Source organism: Talpa occidentalis, unplaced genomic scaffold (assembly GCF_014898055.3).
Source record: "Talpa occidentalis isolate TD23 unplaced genomic scaffold, MPIMG_talOcc4v2.1 talOcc4.7, whole genome shotgun sequence".
Taxonomy (NCBI): Eukaryota; Metazoa; Chordata; class Mammalia; order Eulipotyphla; family Talpidae; genus Talpa; species Talpa occidentalis.
In genome coordinates, this window is record NW_023605083.1 from 115,689,172 (window position 1) to 115,707,037 (window position 17,866).

The 17,866-nt window shown below is 50.6% G+C and overlaps 2 protein-coding genes across 3 annotated transcripts in view; one reads left to right on the top strand and one right to left on the bottom strand.

Moving 5' to 3' along the window:
• The first annotated feature begins 5,307 nt into the window (after window positions 1-5,307).
• Window positions 5,308-10,665, top strand: TAC4 (tachykinin precursor 4). Its single transcript, XM_037493263.1, has 5 exons — window positions 5,308-5,424; window positions 7,032-7,125; window positions 8,606-8,638; window positions 9,540-9,599; window positions 10,615-10,665. The coding sequence occupies exons 1-5, from the start codon at window positions 5,308-5,310 to the stop codon at window positions 10,656-10,658; spliced, it is 348 nt and encodes a 115-aa protein (XP_037349160.1). The 3' UTR covers window positions 10,659-10,665.
• Window positions 10,666-15,969: 5,304 nt separating this feature from the next.
• Window positions 15,970-17,866, bottom strand: part of KAT7 (lysine acetyltransferase 7) — a 31,248-nt gene continuing 29,351 nt past the window's right edge. For both annotated transcript variants that reach the window (XM_037493784.2, XM_037493783.2), the window contains one exon: window positions 15,970-17,643. In XM_037493784.2, the coding sequence (XP_037349681.1) occupies window positions 17,542-17,643 (102 nt within the window). In that variant the 3' untranslated portion in view covers window positions 15,970-17,541. The remainder of the gene's footprint in view (window positions 17,644-17,866) is intronic.

The window sequence follows — 17,866 nt, forward strand, 5'->3', positions numbered from 1 at the left end:
TTACAGAAAAGGTCAGAAAAGTTGAGGAAGCTTAAATAACTTGCCCGCCTGGTGACAGATGAGTGGATAAAGAAGACAGATGTGGTATATACACAACGGAATACTACTGAGTGGTTAAAAAAAAAAGGTGAAAGCTTGCCATTTGTGACAACATGGATAGACCAGTAGGGATTATGCTAAGAGGAAATAAATCAGAAGGAGAAAGACAAATAATGGATGATTTCAGCCATATGTGGAATATAAAGAAACAAAACAAAGGAACAAACAAAACCAAGTCAAACAAACCCTTGGAATCCAATTGCAGACCAAGGTTATGAGGTGGTGGTGAGGGGGGTGGTGAGTTGGGAGCAAATGGTGGAAGGTGTATTGGTGCTTTGGTGGGGGGTGTGGTGTAGCAACATAGTTGAAGAGGTGTGAACCTGTACTCTAAAGTAACTACAGTGTTGTAACCCATTACTTCAGTTGAATGGATGAGTGAATGAATAGGTTTTAAATAAATGGATAAATAAATCACATGTCTAAGATCACACAGATGGGAAGTGGTGGGGTCAGAATATGAACCCTGAGTCTAATTCTTAACCATTATGTTCTGCTTTTCCTCCTACTTTTAAATCCTTCCTGTGAACAAATACCCCACGCTGTGTACCTTTCTCTTTCTTATAGGGCCTACATGCAAAAAAGATGGGGACAGGACCATTCCTTGGATGGTGGCCCATAAGGGACCCAAATAGAAAGGGTGAGGTCTGGGACTGTTTTCAATCATTCTCAGGACTCAGAGAATTTCTTTCTGAAACCTCAGGCCCCACTGTCTGTGGAAGAGCTAGTTTCTTGAATGACTGAGACGTCCCAAAAATCAGGCCAACTTGGGTCAAATCATCTGCTGTGACTGTGAGCAGAATTAAGTGCCCGAGCACCCACGGCTCTGTTGGCTCCATCTGCCCTCTGGGTATAGTGATCCACTTTTCCAGACCCAGTGTGTTCTGTCCAGGACAACTGTCCGAAGTTTTCCCCACACTATAAATGTGGGTAAGGGGTGGTTCAGGATTCATACCTTCGCCCCCAAAGGCCCAAGCCTTTGGCACTTTCCACAGTGTGGAAATCATTAAAATGCTTGTCTGTGTCTGTTCATCTCTTTCCTGAGCACTTCCTGGGCGGGAAGGGGCTCCGTCGATGAGGATTCAGTGAATGCATGAATGCAGTCTCAAAGATTTGGGGGAGAGTTGCCTTTTTCAGAGGTCTTAAGCCATTGCAGCTGGAAGGGTGCAGGGATTATTGTCTGAGAAAGAGAGTGCAAAGACTGTTGTCCCAATCACGGGTTCTGGGTAACTTTTATCCACCAGCCCCGCCCCCCGCCATTACAAGGACCACTGCCGCCTAAGGAGGTTCCCCCACTCGGGCAGCCCAGCGCCTCCTTTATCTCCTGCCCCTCGATCCTAGGGACAGTCCTCGGAGTCCAGGACCCAGCTCGAGCCCGTGCGCCAGCTCCGAGTTCTCAGAGGCAAGTCGGGGGCCAGGAGCCGCCACACGGGGGCGCTGGGAGGGCGCGGAACCGCGGAAGCGGCGCCCCAGCGGCGTCTGCTCGGGTAGTGGAGCCGCCGGCCAGCGGCGACCCCTCAGGGGAGCCCCGTTCCTCCTGCCTCCCCTCCAGCTTCCCCCTTATCTCCGCCACCCGCCTCTCCCCTCTCGCTCCAGCTACGCTCCTCCGCCAGGGTGAAAGCGCATGCGGGTGGGAGTTGAGTTGGGTTCGAATCCCGACGTGACCACTTCACTTCAGAGCTGGGCGCGATACCCGCGGCTCCCCCTCCCCAAGCCGGCGGGAAAACCGTCCCGCCCCCGCCCCCCGCCGGCGGCCCGCCCCCCTTGGACGGAGAAGGCGCTCAGGAAACGCCAGCTTCCTGCCCGCATCCGCCCTCCTCTCGCGGTCCCTCCTCTCTGTTCCCTCGGCTTTTCTTCTAAATCCCTTCCCCGCGCCCCCGCGCCCTTTCTCTCCTCGGGTCCGCAATCTTAGCCAAACCGCAGCCTTTAGCAATCCTCCGCGCCCGCCCGGCGCCCAGGGAGCCTCACCGCGGCCCACCCGGCCGCCACCCCGCGCCGCCCGGGCCCAGCGCCCCGGGAGTCGCACCCCGCCTCGACGCGCCTCGTCCGCCCCCGGCGCCCGGGTGGTCGTGCTCTGATCCGTGACCCCCGGGCTCGGCGCTCCCCGCCTCGACGTACCCCGCCCGCCCCCAGCGAACCGGGGCACGTGCCCCGCCCCGCGCCCGCCCCGGAGCCCCGCCGGGCGGCGCCCTCCCGCAGTCGGTGAGGGTCGCCCCAGCCTTGCTGCGGTGGCCTCGTCCTTTCCCCGTGCGGCGCCCCCGCCCCCCGCCGCCTGGGCTCGAGGACCGGGCGAGGCGGGTCGCACGGGTCAGGGCCGTGCCCGGGTGGCCGAGGGCACCGGGCGGGGCAGCGGGCTCGGCCGCCAGCGCTGCGAGCGCCAGCCCGACCGCAGCCCGAGGGCAACGCTGCAAATAGCCGCGGTTTCCAGCCCATGCCCTGCCTGCCTGCTGGCCTTCCGGACCTTTGGGATTTCTCTCCCTTCTGCCCGCCGCCCTCTCCTCTGCCCCTAGCACCACCACCGCCACCCCCTCCCGCTGTGCACCCACCACATCCTGTCCCTTGCGGGGTGGTTCCTGCGCTGGTGGGGCGGGGAGCTCAGCTCAGGCGGGGAGACCAGCGCCTGGGTTGCAGCGATGGAATAATAACGAAATCGAAGTTAGGGTTAAGTGAGCGTCTACATTGTGCCAGGCACTGTGCTGAGGCTTTACACGTGGGACTCCATTCAGTCTTGACCACTGCCCAGTGAGGAGAAGCTGCAATTTGCAGTGGGAGACACTGAGACTCAGAGAGACTCCTTCCTTAGGTGGGAGGTTTGACTCTGCGGAATGGAAAGTCATCTCCCTCCTGGAGGCCCATGCTGTTCCTCTGCTCCCAGCCTGTGTGGCCTGTCCTTGTGGGCTGAGGCCCCAGTGAGAGGTGGGAGGTCCAGGATGCTAGCCAGACAGGCGTCCTCAGTGTAACCTAGAACAAGCCCACCCTGCCTTAGTTTCCATATCTGTGAAATGAAGAGAATGAAAAGCAAAACTGTTCTCCATAAGGAAGAACCTGTAGCAACAGAACCCCCAAAATGTAATGTGAGTTAGTAAGGACTCTGCCCATAGGCAGGTGAGTGACAGCCCCTCCGAGCGCGGGGACAGATCCACAGACAGGGCTGTCTGTGTCAGAATGAGGCTGAGCCAGGGAATCTGCATGTCAGCAAATGCTGGGAGGCTGAAGCCATCCCATTTGGGATCCACCAAAGAGAATCCTGGAAGGGGGTGGAGGTGGCATGCATTTGGGGGTATCCTCCCTCAAACCTCCACATGCTCTGATTCATCTCTGCCTTCCCTGGTCTGGTCTCAGTGATTGCAGGTTTTGTTAGGACTTCGGTGTGCCAAGCACACATTTATTACAGCCCACCCCAGAAAGCCAGGCCGTCATCAGCTACCATCCTGCAGACTAGCAGGCCTGTCCTCAGTCCAGCTGGCCCCCTTGGGAGAAACAGAGCAAAACACCTGCTTGTAGCAGAGTGCAGTCTCATGCCAGCCCACACAGCTCAGCGAGCAGGATGAGGGCTGGGTCACACCTGCGCGGGGTCACACCCCCGAGGCGGCCACCTCTGCGCAGAACGCAATCTGCACAGCCTCCCACCACAGCCTGCGGAGCTGCCAGTCATACAGGTAAGAAACAGCAGAAAAGTCCAGGAAAGGGGTTAACTCATTTTTGCTGAGAACAGAAATAGAGACAGAAAACTACTACTGAGGAGGTGACCATTAATTGGGACCTTTAAGGGCAGGAGTTTGCCAGGTGGAAAGGCAGACCCTGGCAGAGGCAACAGCCAAGTCCAACGCCTGAGGGGGCAGAAGTCTCAGCCCATCCTGGGGGTGGCGCAGTGTGTCCTGGGGCAGGGAATGGCTGCTGGGCAGGCCGGAGAGAGTCAAGCCCTTCCCTTTAATTTCTATGTGTGCACATACCAAACACGAGCAAACATGAGCAAAGCTTGTCCACCAGCCAGAGGTCTCCTATCCTGGACTGTGAGGCGCTGTTGGACAAGAGTGGTGTCTTCTACATTTTTCTTGGCCCATGCTTCACCCAGTGTCAATAATAGTAACAGTAATAACAGTGAACGGGTATTAAATATTTACCATCACGCACTGTGCTAAGTGCTCCATTATCTCATTTCATCCTCAAACATCTTTGAAAATAAGTGCTATTATTAATCCTGTTTTAAAGATAAAGATTCTTAGGTTTGAAGGGGTTAAGAAATGTGCCTGAGGTCACACAGCTACTTAGTGGTGCAGCTAGGATGGATGGGTGCATGGGTGGGTGTATGGGAGGATGCATGGATGGATGGGTGGTGGGTGGCTGGGTGGGTGCACAAGTGGAAGGGAGACATGGAGGCATTAAGTGGAGAAGGACCTGGAGAGCCATGTTAGGGAGCTTGAACTTCATGCCCGAGGGCGACTGGGACACACGGGAAGGCTGTAAGCGGGAAGAGACAGGTCAGGTTGGCTGTAGAAAGCACTTTGAGAGTAGTGGGAAGGCGTGTGTCAGCGGTAGAGCGCATGATACTTATGGCAGATTTTTTTTCTGGCAAATCCCAATTTCGGCTTGTGAAGAGTCTTGTTTCTAAGCACAGTGTTGTTTCTCATTGGGCAAGACCTGTGTTTCTATACACACGTGGAGACCACAGATGGTAGGGAACACCGAGGAAGGGGGGCTGCATGACAGGAAGGGGAATGCTAAGTTCTGGGGTGAGGCCTCTCTGTACAAGGGAGCAGAGCACCAAAAAGGGAGGAGTCATACAGCACCCCACCCCTCACGCTTCCAAGAAGCCCCTTAGGGCTTCCAGTCAGGAAGCTGCAGGCTCCAGCGCCACACACTGCCCCATTGTGCACCTGCTGCTGAAGGGAACACGGCCAAGGAAGGTGAGGCAGGTGTTGCATCAGAGGGCTAAGCCGGGGATCAAGTGCTGGGATGGCAGTGGGTGAGGACCTGTCCCTCCTTCTGAGCAGCACCTCATACCATTGGCCTTTCTAGTCAGGGAGGGAGGGGAGTACCGGAAATGGCCCAGGGGGGGCAGATAAACTGGAGAAGCAGCAGGATAGCTGGAAGCACTGAAGACAGGTGGCACTTCCCCGCCTACCTGAAAGGAGCCAGTGAGGACCCAGAGGACAGACCGGCTGGTGACCAAGAGGGGCTGACAGAGGGTCCAGGACAGGGAGGCTCACCATGCTGCTCGGCCTTGCCCTGCTCCTCCTGATGGGGCTGAACGCCTGCACTTGGGCCGGGGACGAGGAACTCGTTCTCAGCGCTGAAGTGGGACCCTGGGTAACGGTGACCCTGGAGGTACCTTTGGAGAGAAGCAGGGTTTGGGGGCTGGGGAGGAATCTCCTATGTGGCTGCCAGGAGAGCAGGTTTATATAGAAAGGCCAGTTGTCTGACTGCCCCTCTGTGGGTAAGACCATGGCCTGGCCAACCTTTGACGGGACCTATCCCCATGGTAGCAAGAGTGTGAGTGTGTGCATGTTTGTGTATAACACTTATTTAACTCGTACTATGTTTCTGGCACTGTTTATAAATATTAATCCATTTAATCTTCATATCAATCTCATGGGGAAGAAGGTACATTATTATCCCTAATTCACAGATACGGAAACTGAAGCCCAGAGATGTCAAGTGGTTTGTCCAAGACAGCACAGCTTCTAAAGCACCTTGCTTCAACAAGCACTTCATCAGCATACCTTGTCCATGGTCTGATTCTGTATCTCTGTGCATCAGAGGTTTTCCAGAATTTTCTTTCTTTTTTTTTTTTTTCCCAGAATTTTCTTTCAAGGGATCATCTTGGGTCAGGATCACTATTGTCTCACATGTAGAAACTTACCCTCCTGACAAGTACTGGTTTAATCATCAGTCTTTTCTACTCAACTGACCTAAGCATTCATTGGGGAGAAATCTAAAAGTTAGAGACCAGTACCTGCACCCCACCAGCTCTGATCCTGCCTACAGGCAGTCATATAGGGAGATGCTTGCAAGCCAGAGGCAAACAGGACCAGCGCTTGGAAAGTCCCCTAGGAGGCTCCCAGATGGTCCAAGTCTGAGTCTGGTGCCTCCCAGGCCCCAGATAGTAGGCACCAGTGCCCATGCAGAGCCATTGGACAGACAGCCATTGCGATAGCTTTGGTTGGTCTGCAAATGGAAGTGCACGCTGTTGAGGAGACCAGGGTTCAAGTCTCAGCTTCTCCACTGATTCTCTGTGACCCTGGACAGGGCCCTACTGCTCCTCTCAGGACATGACTTTCCTCACCTGTAAAATGGGGACAGTGGGGAGATGATTCCGAGTGCTTTTTTCCCCCCAGCCTTTACTGAATCTGTGCCCAGCATCAGAGGACCTGGCCTGGCAAAGAGGTGGAACCGTATGACAGGGTGCCCCGTGCACCCACATGGAAACCGAGTACAGCTGGGTCCTGCCCTGCAGCTGGGTCTTATGGTCCTTCTCCTTTCTTGGCTGGTAACAACCCTTTGCCCCTCAAGACACAGGGCTGGGGACACTGGAGAGACTGGCTAGCACTCAGAAAGAACTTACACTGTGGTTCTAACCACTAATGAGGCGAGGTGATAGAGGAGTGGTGGCACCTCAGGGTGCCCCCTGCTCGAATGTTTGAGTGACACACGCATTGTTTTCATCTGCAAAATGGTAACAGCAATAGTACTTGGGGTTTGGTGAGGATTAATGAGTTCACATATGAAAATGCTTAGTACAGTGCCAGGGACATAGTAGGTTTAATGTTATTGTCGTTACTATGCACAGCATTTTGTAAAATATGCAGTGCCAACAGACAAGTACTACTGCAATTCTCACTGCTCAGGCTGCCCATCTTGTCTCTTCACCCCTGCCCCCCACCCATGTCCCCCACGCCCTGACACTAACTCTAATGAACTCTTTGCTTCTTCAGGAAGATATTATCCCCAGCATTCAGTTCCAGCTTCAGGAGGTGAAGAGGGGCAAAGCGAGCCAGTTCTTTGGGCTGATGGGGAAACGGGTGGGAGGTGAGTGACTAAGGTGGGAAGGCCCCCATGGAGGTGTGGTTTTGAGTGGGTTCTAACACCATGCAGAGGCCCTGGCTTAAAGTCCAGGACCCAGAGTACAGTCCAGTGGGGATCGTTCACACGATGGGGTGTAGTGTACCCTATGTATAATCTACAAACTGGGACACTCTGGGGAGTGTTAGTGATGCCAGCTGGGACACTGTCTCTGGCATATGGGGGACCATCCCCCTAAGGGGGGAGGGGCTGGTACTTGGCACCCTGTTGGTGCCCCTGCCTTGGGTACTGTAAATGACTCTGGAGAGTGGTGGCAAAGCTAGAGATCAGCAACTAGATGTGAGCAGACCCACAAGCCAAATTTTCTAGTCAATTCTGTTGGGCTCACATAGTTAGTAAAGTGAACCTGTGTTTCCTGAAGGCATTCTTAATTCAGGAGTCAGTTCCTGGGAGGACGAGGAAAAAATATTCCCAATAGAGCATTTTAATCTTTCTTAGGGCCAACTCTCTCTATATATAAAGGAGTGTGGGTGAGGGTATGGAGAAACTGGCACCTTTATGTACTATCTGGAGGGCATGTTGGTACTATCCATCAAGGTGGGCATGTACATACTTTTTCATCAATATTCTCACTTCAGGAACTCTGTCAAATAGGAATCCTATTGGTACAAGAGTCCTGAGCTATTTGTACCAGAGTGTTCATTGCCAACTTGCTTCTAATAGCCAGACTTTGGAAATAACATCAAAACCATCTATAGGGGGATGGTCACAATATATTAGGCATATCCATAACCTTTGTGGTACTGGTTAAGTGGAAAAAAAGTACTTGTTTTTTAACAAAACTAAATGCACACACACACACATATACATAAAGATGCATAAGGAAAGTTCTAAAAGGAAATACATCAACAGTGGCTACCTCCAGGATTAGAGGTGGTGGTGAGGGAGAGTGTACAAACCTCCACATTACTTGACCCTTTTTATAATTGGTATGCATTCTAGGAATGCTTTGTGATTTTTAAAAAATGCTTACAAAAATAGAAAAAACCATCATGTGACCAGACATTTCAAACCTTAGTTTTCTCCTCTACAAAATGAGTTTTAGATTGAACCACTTCAGAGTTTTCTTCTAAACCCAACCCATGAGAAGCACAGGGTGGGAGTCTAAGGGGAACATTCCTTGAGCTCCTACTGTGCTCACATGTGATTATATCTCACAGCTGAGGCCCAGAAAAGTCTAGCACTTTCCCAGGATGACCTGCTGGTGCCAGTGCCAGTGCCCAAATCTGTGTGCTTCCCATACTGTCACGCTGCCTCTGCCAGGAGCAGCAGAGTGGCCCAGCCACACGAGGACATCGGGGAGGGACTGGAGCTCCCCTGAAGCCCCACCAAGGCACCCAACCCCAGAGAGCCATGAGCCATTCCCACATCACTGAGCCCCCAGGGAAGCAGTGTGGCCTTCATTCCTTCTTTTTCTCTCCCCCAGGAATACCTCCTCTCCAGTCAGAGAGAAGAACAGGTAAACTGTCAACCAGACCCTCCCCTTGGCATATTCCCTGAGGGGTTAGCCGAGTTGTCCTAACCACTAACAAGCCTGACGGGAGACAGACCGCACTGGCAGTGGAGGTGGGGGTGCAGATCGGCCACACTCAGCCTCCTGGTTGCTTCCTTAGACAACCTCCTGGTTGTTTCATGTCAACGGAGTAGTCACAGGGACAAGGAGACAGGGATGAGTCTAGTTCAAAAATCACCTTGGGTCTAAAGCATGGAACTGGAAAAATGGATCAATCCATTCCTCACCTTGGACTCAAAGATTATCTTGGAAGTGCCTATCTAAGCGAGCAGTAGCGTGTTTAAAGCCCCTTCGGTAAAACAGAATAAAATCAACCAAAATAACCAACCTTTACACACCCATCCTTTGGTGCTCCCAGGACCAAGTCCAGCGCCTCAACATGACTCACCACGTCCTCTGGGCTGCCCTCACGGACTCCCAGGCCTCTCTCCTTCCAGACTGCCTGCCCTGCCCAGGTGGAGCTTCTCTCAGGGCCTGGCCCCGAAGCTCTCCTTGGCACAATGCACTGCACTGTCCTGCTGGGTCACACAGCTGTTGTCCCCGGACTAGAAATCTGCCCCAGGGCAGGTGCCAGGTTTGCCATCTCCTTGGTATCCCCAACACCCAGCAGTTTATATTAGAAACACCCTTGAGGTTGTTTATGGAAGGAAGGGCAGAAGGGAGAAAGAAAGGACTCAGTTGATGAATCAGTGAGTGAATGAACCAATTCATGGGTTTTCCTCGACTCCTAGGATGATTGAGAAACACTCTCATTTACCAGGCCCTACCTCTGGCCCTGGCCCTGGCCGTCTTGGTTTCAAGACAGCGTTCCACTATTGCACCTCCTGTCTCTCTTCTCCATCACTAGGGTATCATCGAGGACAAATGGTCCAGGACCTCCTGGGCAGGAAAGGACCATCTACAGAAGGTAGGTGAAGCCTGTAGTGGATTGCAAGAGCATCTTAGGGAAAGTGGCCACTGTGCTGCCAGTCTCCATGGAACGGGCCCCCCACTTGCCACCAGGCAGAGACTGCAGAGTATAGTCGAAGCAGAGGAAGTGGTCCCTTTGATAATCCAGGGCTGAAACACCAGTAGTCCTGTCACTACCTGCACCCACACACCCAGGCCCTACGCTCCCCTTTCCAGGTAGCAGAATGGTGTGTAGGGGTGAATCCTAGACTCATGCTTTCAATCTTAAGATATTTTCTGTCTCCAAAAATTCTACGTGCAGATCATCCCAGGAGGGTGTTACCAGCTAACCCCTACCAGTAGGAGCCACAACTCCAAATAGACTCATGGGGACAAGCACGAAAGCTGGAGTCAGGTTGGGAGAAAGCCAGCTCCAGCCAGCACAGCACAAAGGGCAGGGGGTGTCCCAGCGAGTCAAGACACTGAGCCCCAGTGTCCCTTTCACCTGGCCTTTCCCCCAGAGCCGCAGACATCTGGACCTCACTAACTTCCCGCACAGAACAGGTGCTCGTGCTAACTCAGGCTCTTGGGAATGAAGACAGGACATGTTTTCCCTGAGGGTTTTTTTTTTTGAGGTGTTTCCTTCAGTGGGTTGTGGGAGTCACTCCAACACCAATTAGAAATAAATTAACTGCATATCTAGTGTGGACCTTAAGAAATCATCTCTTCTCAGGGATGGAAAGCAACTTGCCCCAAACCACAGTGAGCTGGTAACAGGGCCAGGACCAAAAGCTGTATTGTTTCTAGTCCACAGTACTTTTTTTGTCCCCAACTTCAGAGGGTAACTGAGGGATGGCCCATCCACACTCTGGAGGCCTTTATGATGGTGCAATGGTGGATACAGCAGATGAGTCTGTGATTTGGTCACCCTAGATATCGACAGGCAGGAAACCTGAGGCAGGAAACGGTGTGGCAGGGAATGCCTCTGCAGGTGGAGGGATGAGAAGACACCCCTAACCACATTCTATGTGCAGAGCTCTCCCCAGGCAGAGAGGATGAGGACGTGGGGTCCAAGTGAAAACCCCCAGTGCATGCTTCCTGGAGACGGAAGTCCCGTTCTCCCTACCTGGACCACACAGCCGACCAGCTGCTGGGCCAAGACTCCTCAGTGTCACCTGGGCTCAACGCTGGTGTGTCCACAGGCCCTCACTGAACTCATTCCAGGACCGGCGGCCTCAAGCAGCAGTCTCGCATAAACGCACTGTTGTCACCACTGCAGCTGCAGTGAGCCTGCTCTCCCTCTGCCCCTTTCACCTCATTGCACAGCAGGATCCAGCCACACCCACTCCTCTCCCCTAAAAGCTCAGGGCGCAGTAGGGGCTCAATAAAGGAATGAACAATGACCGACTCCTCTGGTTCAGGGCACATCAGCAGGCCACTGGCCGTTTCCAGATTCACAAAGGGAATTTTCCTCAAGTGGAAAGCAAGCTTGGGGCACAGGTTAAGGATGACAGAAAACGGAAAGTAACCTTGACAAAGTGGGGAGGTATCGCAGGTATTCTGGAGTGGAAGGGACTTTAAGGCAGGGAGCTTTTCCCTTTAGAATACCATGAAGCCCCAATCACTGCTGCAAGGCACCAAGTCCACATCTTCTTAGAGAACTGGGTGTGAGGTCTTTCAATCCTCCCTCATTTCAGGGACCCAGGCAGTTGATCATTCCCTGAGCTCTCCCAGCCCTGAGCACAGAGAACTCAAACCATCCTGAGGGTTGCTGAGCCCAAGTCTGATGGGGAGAACTGTCTGTGCCCCAGTGGTTTACCAGCAGCCAGGACAAAGCCCAAGAAGCTTAGAAAGAAGCATGTTGGCCAGAGTAAGCTCAAGGCCACAAGCACAGCACTGAACAAAGGAGTCAGCTGGCACTTGCGTGGGTTCCACAGCAAAGGGAGGCTGGTTCCTTCACTAGGATAGTCAACATCTGGCTTCTGGGTGTCCCTGTCTCCAAGAAAATGTGCTAGAAGTTTTTTGGGTATCTCGCTTCTTTGGTGGGGATGGCCTGAATGTTCAGAGGGGAAAGCATTGGCATAGACGGCAGGCCCTACATCTGGGTGCCTGGGAAGGTTCTAGCGACAGCGAAAGCCACTAAAAGGTCAAGTAGCTAAGGTGTAAGTTATGATTACTTAAGTATTCTTCCAAAGACCTGAGGACAATCTCCAGTCTAGGACTGTTCATGAGCCTTGAATGAATTGCAAGCTTCACTTTTTTTTCTCATACCTCACCCTTGTTCTGTGAGAAATACCCCAGGGGTGTGGGGTGGCAAAGCCGACATTCTCCTCGAGGCTCCAAGGCCCTGTGCTTGCCTGCTTCAGGTTCTCCAGTCTAAACAATGCTCCAGTCCCTTCAGGTCCCAGATCAGGTCCTGCGGCAGTTAGGGCTTCTGCCACAGCAAGTCTGCTAGTATCCTCAAGTTAGGCTCACACACTTTGACATTTCTGCTTCAAAGCACTGATGACAACTAGAAACCACATGTATTTGAGCTTTCTGAAGGAGACTGCAAATTCATCTTTTGTTTATCAGTGTGTGTCTGTGTCGAATGTTCTGCTGGGCAACCTTCATTCTAAGGAAGGTTATACTCGTCCTTCAGATGCTTTAAGTCACAGGAATGGCAGCACCAGGGTTTGAGCCAAGGCTTTCTGACACCACAATCAACCACTCAGGCTACACCATAATCCTACAGACAAGTCTCAGGTGGAGAGATCAAGATGTCACAAGAAATTCCCTTAGCTGGGCCTATGAGTGGGTAGTAATGAAACTATTATTTTCAGGAATATTACAATGTATCTCCCTCTTAGAAAATACCAAGATTTTGAGAAGCCCTCACATAAGAAAACATGCTGATTTCTTAACTCAATGTTTTCCAAATTTATTTAACTACAGTACCTTTCTTGCCTGTGGGGTACTCTGGGGGGTGCTGAGGTACAGGCTTTCCCATCTAGGCCAGGAGGGGGGACTTTGTCAGTTGCATGAACACAACCATGCTATGAGCAGGGAAATGGCAAAAGCTACTTACGGAGAATTAACCATGACAAAGGGGAACCCAATCCATAAGCAATGGGGAGGCACATGAACACTGGAGCAGGAAGTGGGGAGCCTAGTCCTGAGAGAAAACTCACTCCCTCAGTTGCTGCTGCAAGGAGGTGGCTAAGAATTCCAAGGCAGGGACCTCAGAAGACAGACCAAATGACCAACAGGAGCTGCACTGGTTCTGAGGGTGCCAACTCAAAGAACGGGAAGGGTACCCCTGGGAGTTACACAGGTGGCAGCCCTCCTCTGGGTGCACCTTCTCCTCATCACAGACATTTAGTGCAAGGAACACACAAATGCTTTGGTTTCAAAAAGTCCTCATTCCCCTTACCTAGTGCTATCAAACCACTCCCAAATAACTGCTTCAACAGCATTTCTCCAAATTCTCCAGGTTGGCAAGACTCATTAACTTCACCTGGGCTCGAACAGGATTGCTCAAGAGGTCACATTCAGGTGGGATTTTAGGGTCTGGGTTGTTCTTGCTGCTGGCGGAGCATCTTGGTGCTCCCACACACGGTTGCCTCTACCTCCTCACCACTGTTCAGTTTAGCTCCAACTTCAGGTTTGCAAACAAGTCAACTGGTTTCCAAAAGCCAAAGTGGAAGCTACAGGATATCACTCCTGCCACACTGGGTTAGTGCAAACAAGTTAAAAGTCCAGCCCACACTTGAGAAGGAAAATAGCCCATGTTGGAGGAGCAGCACACACATCCAGAGATGGGAGCAATTGCTGGTGGGCATCTCGAGAGATGTTCTAGCATAAGTTTATAGTAACTTTGAAACAGAGTAAGTGTGAGTTGTTTCTCAAAATAAATACCCTGGTAAAAAAGGCTGACTTCCTGGAATGAACATGACACGTGGAGAATTAAGATGTTTATATCTCACACAGAACATTTGGGTGGAGAAATGGAGCCAAAGTTACGCAATAGCACACATTACTTCTCCACTCCTGCGCACAAACCAACCCCCAGACCCTAAAAATGGTGGCAACACGACCTTCTTCTAAAGGTACTGCACAAGACAGAAGTGACAAACCAATTATTTCAGCAGCAGGGACATTCTGCACCACTGGCAGTCCTTTGATTCCTTCTTAATGACATCCATGGGCATTTTGTTCAAGATACCAAAGGATGTGGGCAATTATACTGTCCCATCAGCAGGAAACAGGCTGGAAGAAGCAGGCATACAAGTTTGTGGTAGAAAAATTCTAGAGCACAATTAGTAGGGGGCCAATTCTCTAACTCCAGGATCCCAAAGAAAATAAAAGGTAGGTTCTAGAATTCCCAGCACACGTTGCATACAATATTCTAACATACAAAACCCTATACAACATTTTGCATATATATGTATCTGTGAGGCCATGGGAAGGAAAATAATGTTGAGGGCCACGTGAGCCAGCACACTAAAAGAGCTAGCTTAGCGCCAGTAGTGTGTGGAGCTGGGAGTCCTCTTTGGGGCTTTCTTTTTCAAGCTGGGGTTTATTTCTTACCCCCATGTTCAGGAATGGACTTCAAAACCTTGATTTTCTGAACTACCAACAAATGCATGATTATTTGCATTAAGATAACAAAAGACCTGGATTTGATTAGATTCTCAAAAGGTCAAGGGAAAGAATAACTGCTGAGAACCATGCTGCTTGCTCTTCACACCCTTCATAAAAAACCTGTATGGCCAATGCCACCAAAAATCACCTGACCTTCAAGGGAGTTAAAAGCCAATGTGTTTATGACTGCCTTTGAAAAGTTACAAATCGGGGCCTCCCCGGTGGCACAGCGGTTGGGCGCTGGGTTGCGAAGCTGCCCGCAGCCTCTGCAGTGTAGGTTCGATCCCCGGCTGCTCCCCGGCCACCAGAGGAGGGTCCCACATGGCGCGCAGACCTCTCCTGCCGCCCGCTGCTCCCCTCAGCAGTGTACTTCAGTCTGCCTGCTCTGCTCCCCGCTCTGGCTCTGGTGGATTCTCTCACCCTCCGCGCTTCTGACTGTACCCAGTGCTTGTATAAATAAATAAATAAATCTTAACAATAAAAAAAAAGCCCTTAAAAAAAAAAAAAAGTTACAAATCTACAAAGCTGTTCTTAATGTTCCAGAAGGAATGTGTACTGTAAGCAAGCTGTGATCTTTTTCTATACTGACTCTTCATATGTAGCCCCTACCCTGATCTGAACCAACTGGCTTTACAGACAACTCCATTCAAGGTCATTCCTAACCCTACCCAGGCAACCGCCTAGAACCTCAGGAAAAAACCAAAGCTACGGCCACATGGGAAGCATCGTCTTGCCATATAGAGAGGATGCCACATGAAAATTACCTAATACAACCCACTATTCTCTTGTGAGAAAAAGAAATACAGACATTCCATGTCTCAAGACAGCAATGTCAAAAGCATGGGATTTGGAATCAGCAAGGCTTCTGAGCCTTGATTTATTCCCTGTGGAAAAGGGATAAAACACCCACCTTATGGTGGTGGTATGGTGAGGACTGAAGGAGACCTTGTAAGCAAAGCGGCAGTGCCCACTAGACAGCTTGCTCTCAGACGCACAGCTAGCACGAGGCATCTTTTGCTTCCTTATTTAGCTCCCCAGCCCACAAATATCAACTAAAACCAACTTTTATCCCAAAGTTTTCACCAGTTTCATTTTTCTGGCAAAGGAAGCCATTAGAAGCATGAAGGCCTGTGGTTTAAGCAAAGAAAACTAGAAACGAGAAGATGATTCATCATTAAAGAATCAGAGGCAAGGAAGGAACTGGCAGAGGGGAGGGCATGGGCTCTCAAGTTGGACAGAGCAAAAGGAGGTTTCTGGCTTCATCGCTTACTGTGTCACCTTGGGCTCCAGGTTTCCTTCTCCAAAACCTTTACCTGCGTTTGAGTACTTGCTACAGAAAAATGCAGCAATCACCTCAACCTGGAAAAGTAAAGAACTAGCAGTGACACTGCTCACTATTGGCAAATGAACTTGGAGATGAGAAGGGGTATGCTCTCCCACCTCCATGGGTATCTTCCTGTTGGTTCCTTTAACCTTGAAATCAGAGGAAAATGCACTTTAAAATACTGACTAGTCCCTGCTATGCATGCCTACTGGTTGGAACCAAAGTGAGCCAGAGAGGACATATCCCAAGTAGACAAGTTCAGAATAAGCACCCCCTCCACAGACAGCCCACATCACAGAGGAAAAAAAGATCCACAGTCACAAACCATACCACAGTTGGCTGCTTGGAAAAAAAGTAAATCCTAAGTGCATTTACTGTTAGTAGCAGGTCAGCTGCACCATTTTCATACATAAATGAGAGCCCCTGGGTGCAAACAGGTTTCAGCAGAGAACATGCTTTATTGAGGAGTAGATATAGAACAGCACATTCTACCACATGTGGGGAAGGGTTAGCTTCTGTAAAAGGCCTTTAACCCCTTAAGAAAACCCCCAGTGAAGTTGCTTTTGGATATTTTAACAGTGACACTGAAACTGGTGGGGAGCTGCCACTGAACATGCTTAAAATTAGCTCCCCCCAACCCACAGTGAGTATAAGTAGTGTACGGAGATGAGAAGAGAAAGGCACAAATGACCAGAGTCGGGATTGTGGTGAGGACGCCACATGAAGACAGCAGTGTTGGAGGAGAACAATTTGGGAAGGGTGACATGTCATACATCAAAAGCTGCCCCGGGATAGTGGGTTATAGTGGGCTAGAGAAATTAGAGGGAGCCATCTTTTCCTTCACATGAACACCACCCAAAATAGGAGACCAGAGAATAGGGGAATGATGGCAAATCCCAAAAAGGAAATGGAGGAGTTCTTGGAAGGACAAGAACAAGCACTTCAGCCCTAGTGGGAGGGTGAGGCACTGTTTAACAGAGAAGCAAACCTTGACAGGAGTGGCCATTCGACCTGGCTGAGCCATGGGCTGGGTGACAGGAGTCACTATTGATCACTTTCTACTTCTCTGAGGATGTTCAGATAAAAATAAACTTATGCAGAATTATCAGTGTGCCAAGTCAGACTGACACTGGTGAAAAGGTTCTGCAGTATAATTAACCATTTAACATGGAGCCTGAAAGGGAGAACTAGAAATTATTTTGGCAGGGACAGGAAGTAACGGGAGAGAAAACATTTACCATGGGACACTTATAGTGAGGCAGAAAGTGTTCATTCCCTTCCACCAAGGCACTGCCCACTGCCCACAGGTGAACTCAAATCAAAATACATAATTGCCACACCTCTTAATTCTTCTATCTCATTCAGATAGATTATGGGCTGTTACCAAAAGTAATCCCTGGGGAGTCTTCAAAAAGTATGGCTCTGGTCAGCCTGATACTGAGCACAAATAAGAAAAGGTCTTCCAATAAAAATGGAGGAAAAAAATTAAAGTGAGATGAAATTCAAAGGGAATACACCCCTCCCAATACACACACAGAAGTGCTACCTCTCCTCTGCCCCTCCAAAAATCACGTGTGAAGGCTAAATGGAAAGGTGCCGGTGGTGACAACCACATTTGGAGGTCTGGTGACTGGGCAGACCTGGGCAGCAAGAAGCACAAGTACAAAGTTTAGAAGACACGACACAACCTCATGGGGCTAAAGAACATGAGGAGAGAACCAGTGACTGGACAGGCGCAGTACCCAACAGAACACCTTGGGTCAGTGCTACGAGGGATCCACGCTCAAGTCTAATAGAGATCCCATCCAGGCAACCTCACTGAGGCCGAAACAACAGTTCCTCAGAACCAGCGTCTGCAGTGTACACAAAGGTCGGAGCCAGGACAGTCCTGAGGGGGTGGCCTTCCCAAAGGACACTGTACTTGCCAATCACAAGAGCAACAGAAATGACAGACAGATCCCTAGGGCACGGATTCCTACTGCTGGGGTTCGCTGGCTCAGAGTAACAGGGCACTTTAAGTGCCCTTCGGAGGGGTCCATTTTAAGCAGCTGGGATCCATGGTTTTATTGGAGTTGGATCTCTTGGCCTCTTTGGCTATCCACTCATCAATCAGGTCCTGGAGGAGAAGAACAGGAAAAATTACGATGCGCATTCAACTAAAATGTCGTGTAAAGGTGGATACTAAAATGACTATGAAAAAGGAATTGCCAAAGGTTTACTAGTAATGCAACAGTGTAAAAAAAAAAAAAAAAGACCTTTTTACTCACAAAATGCTTTCCTATCCAATCTGTTTCTTCTTCTATGCCATATTGAGAACTGAAACCCCTTACTTATATTTT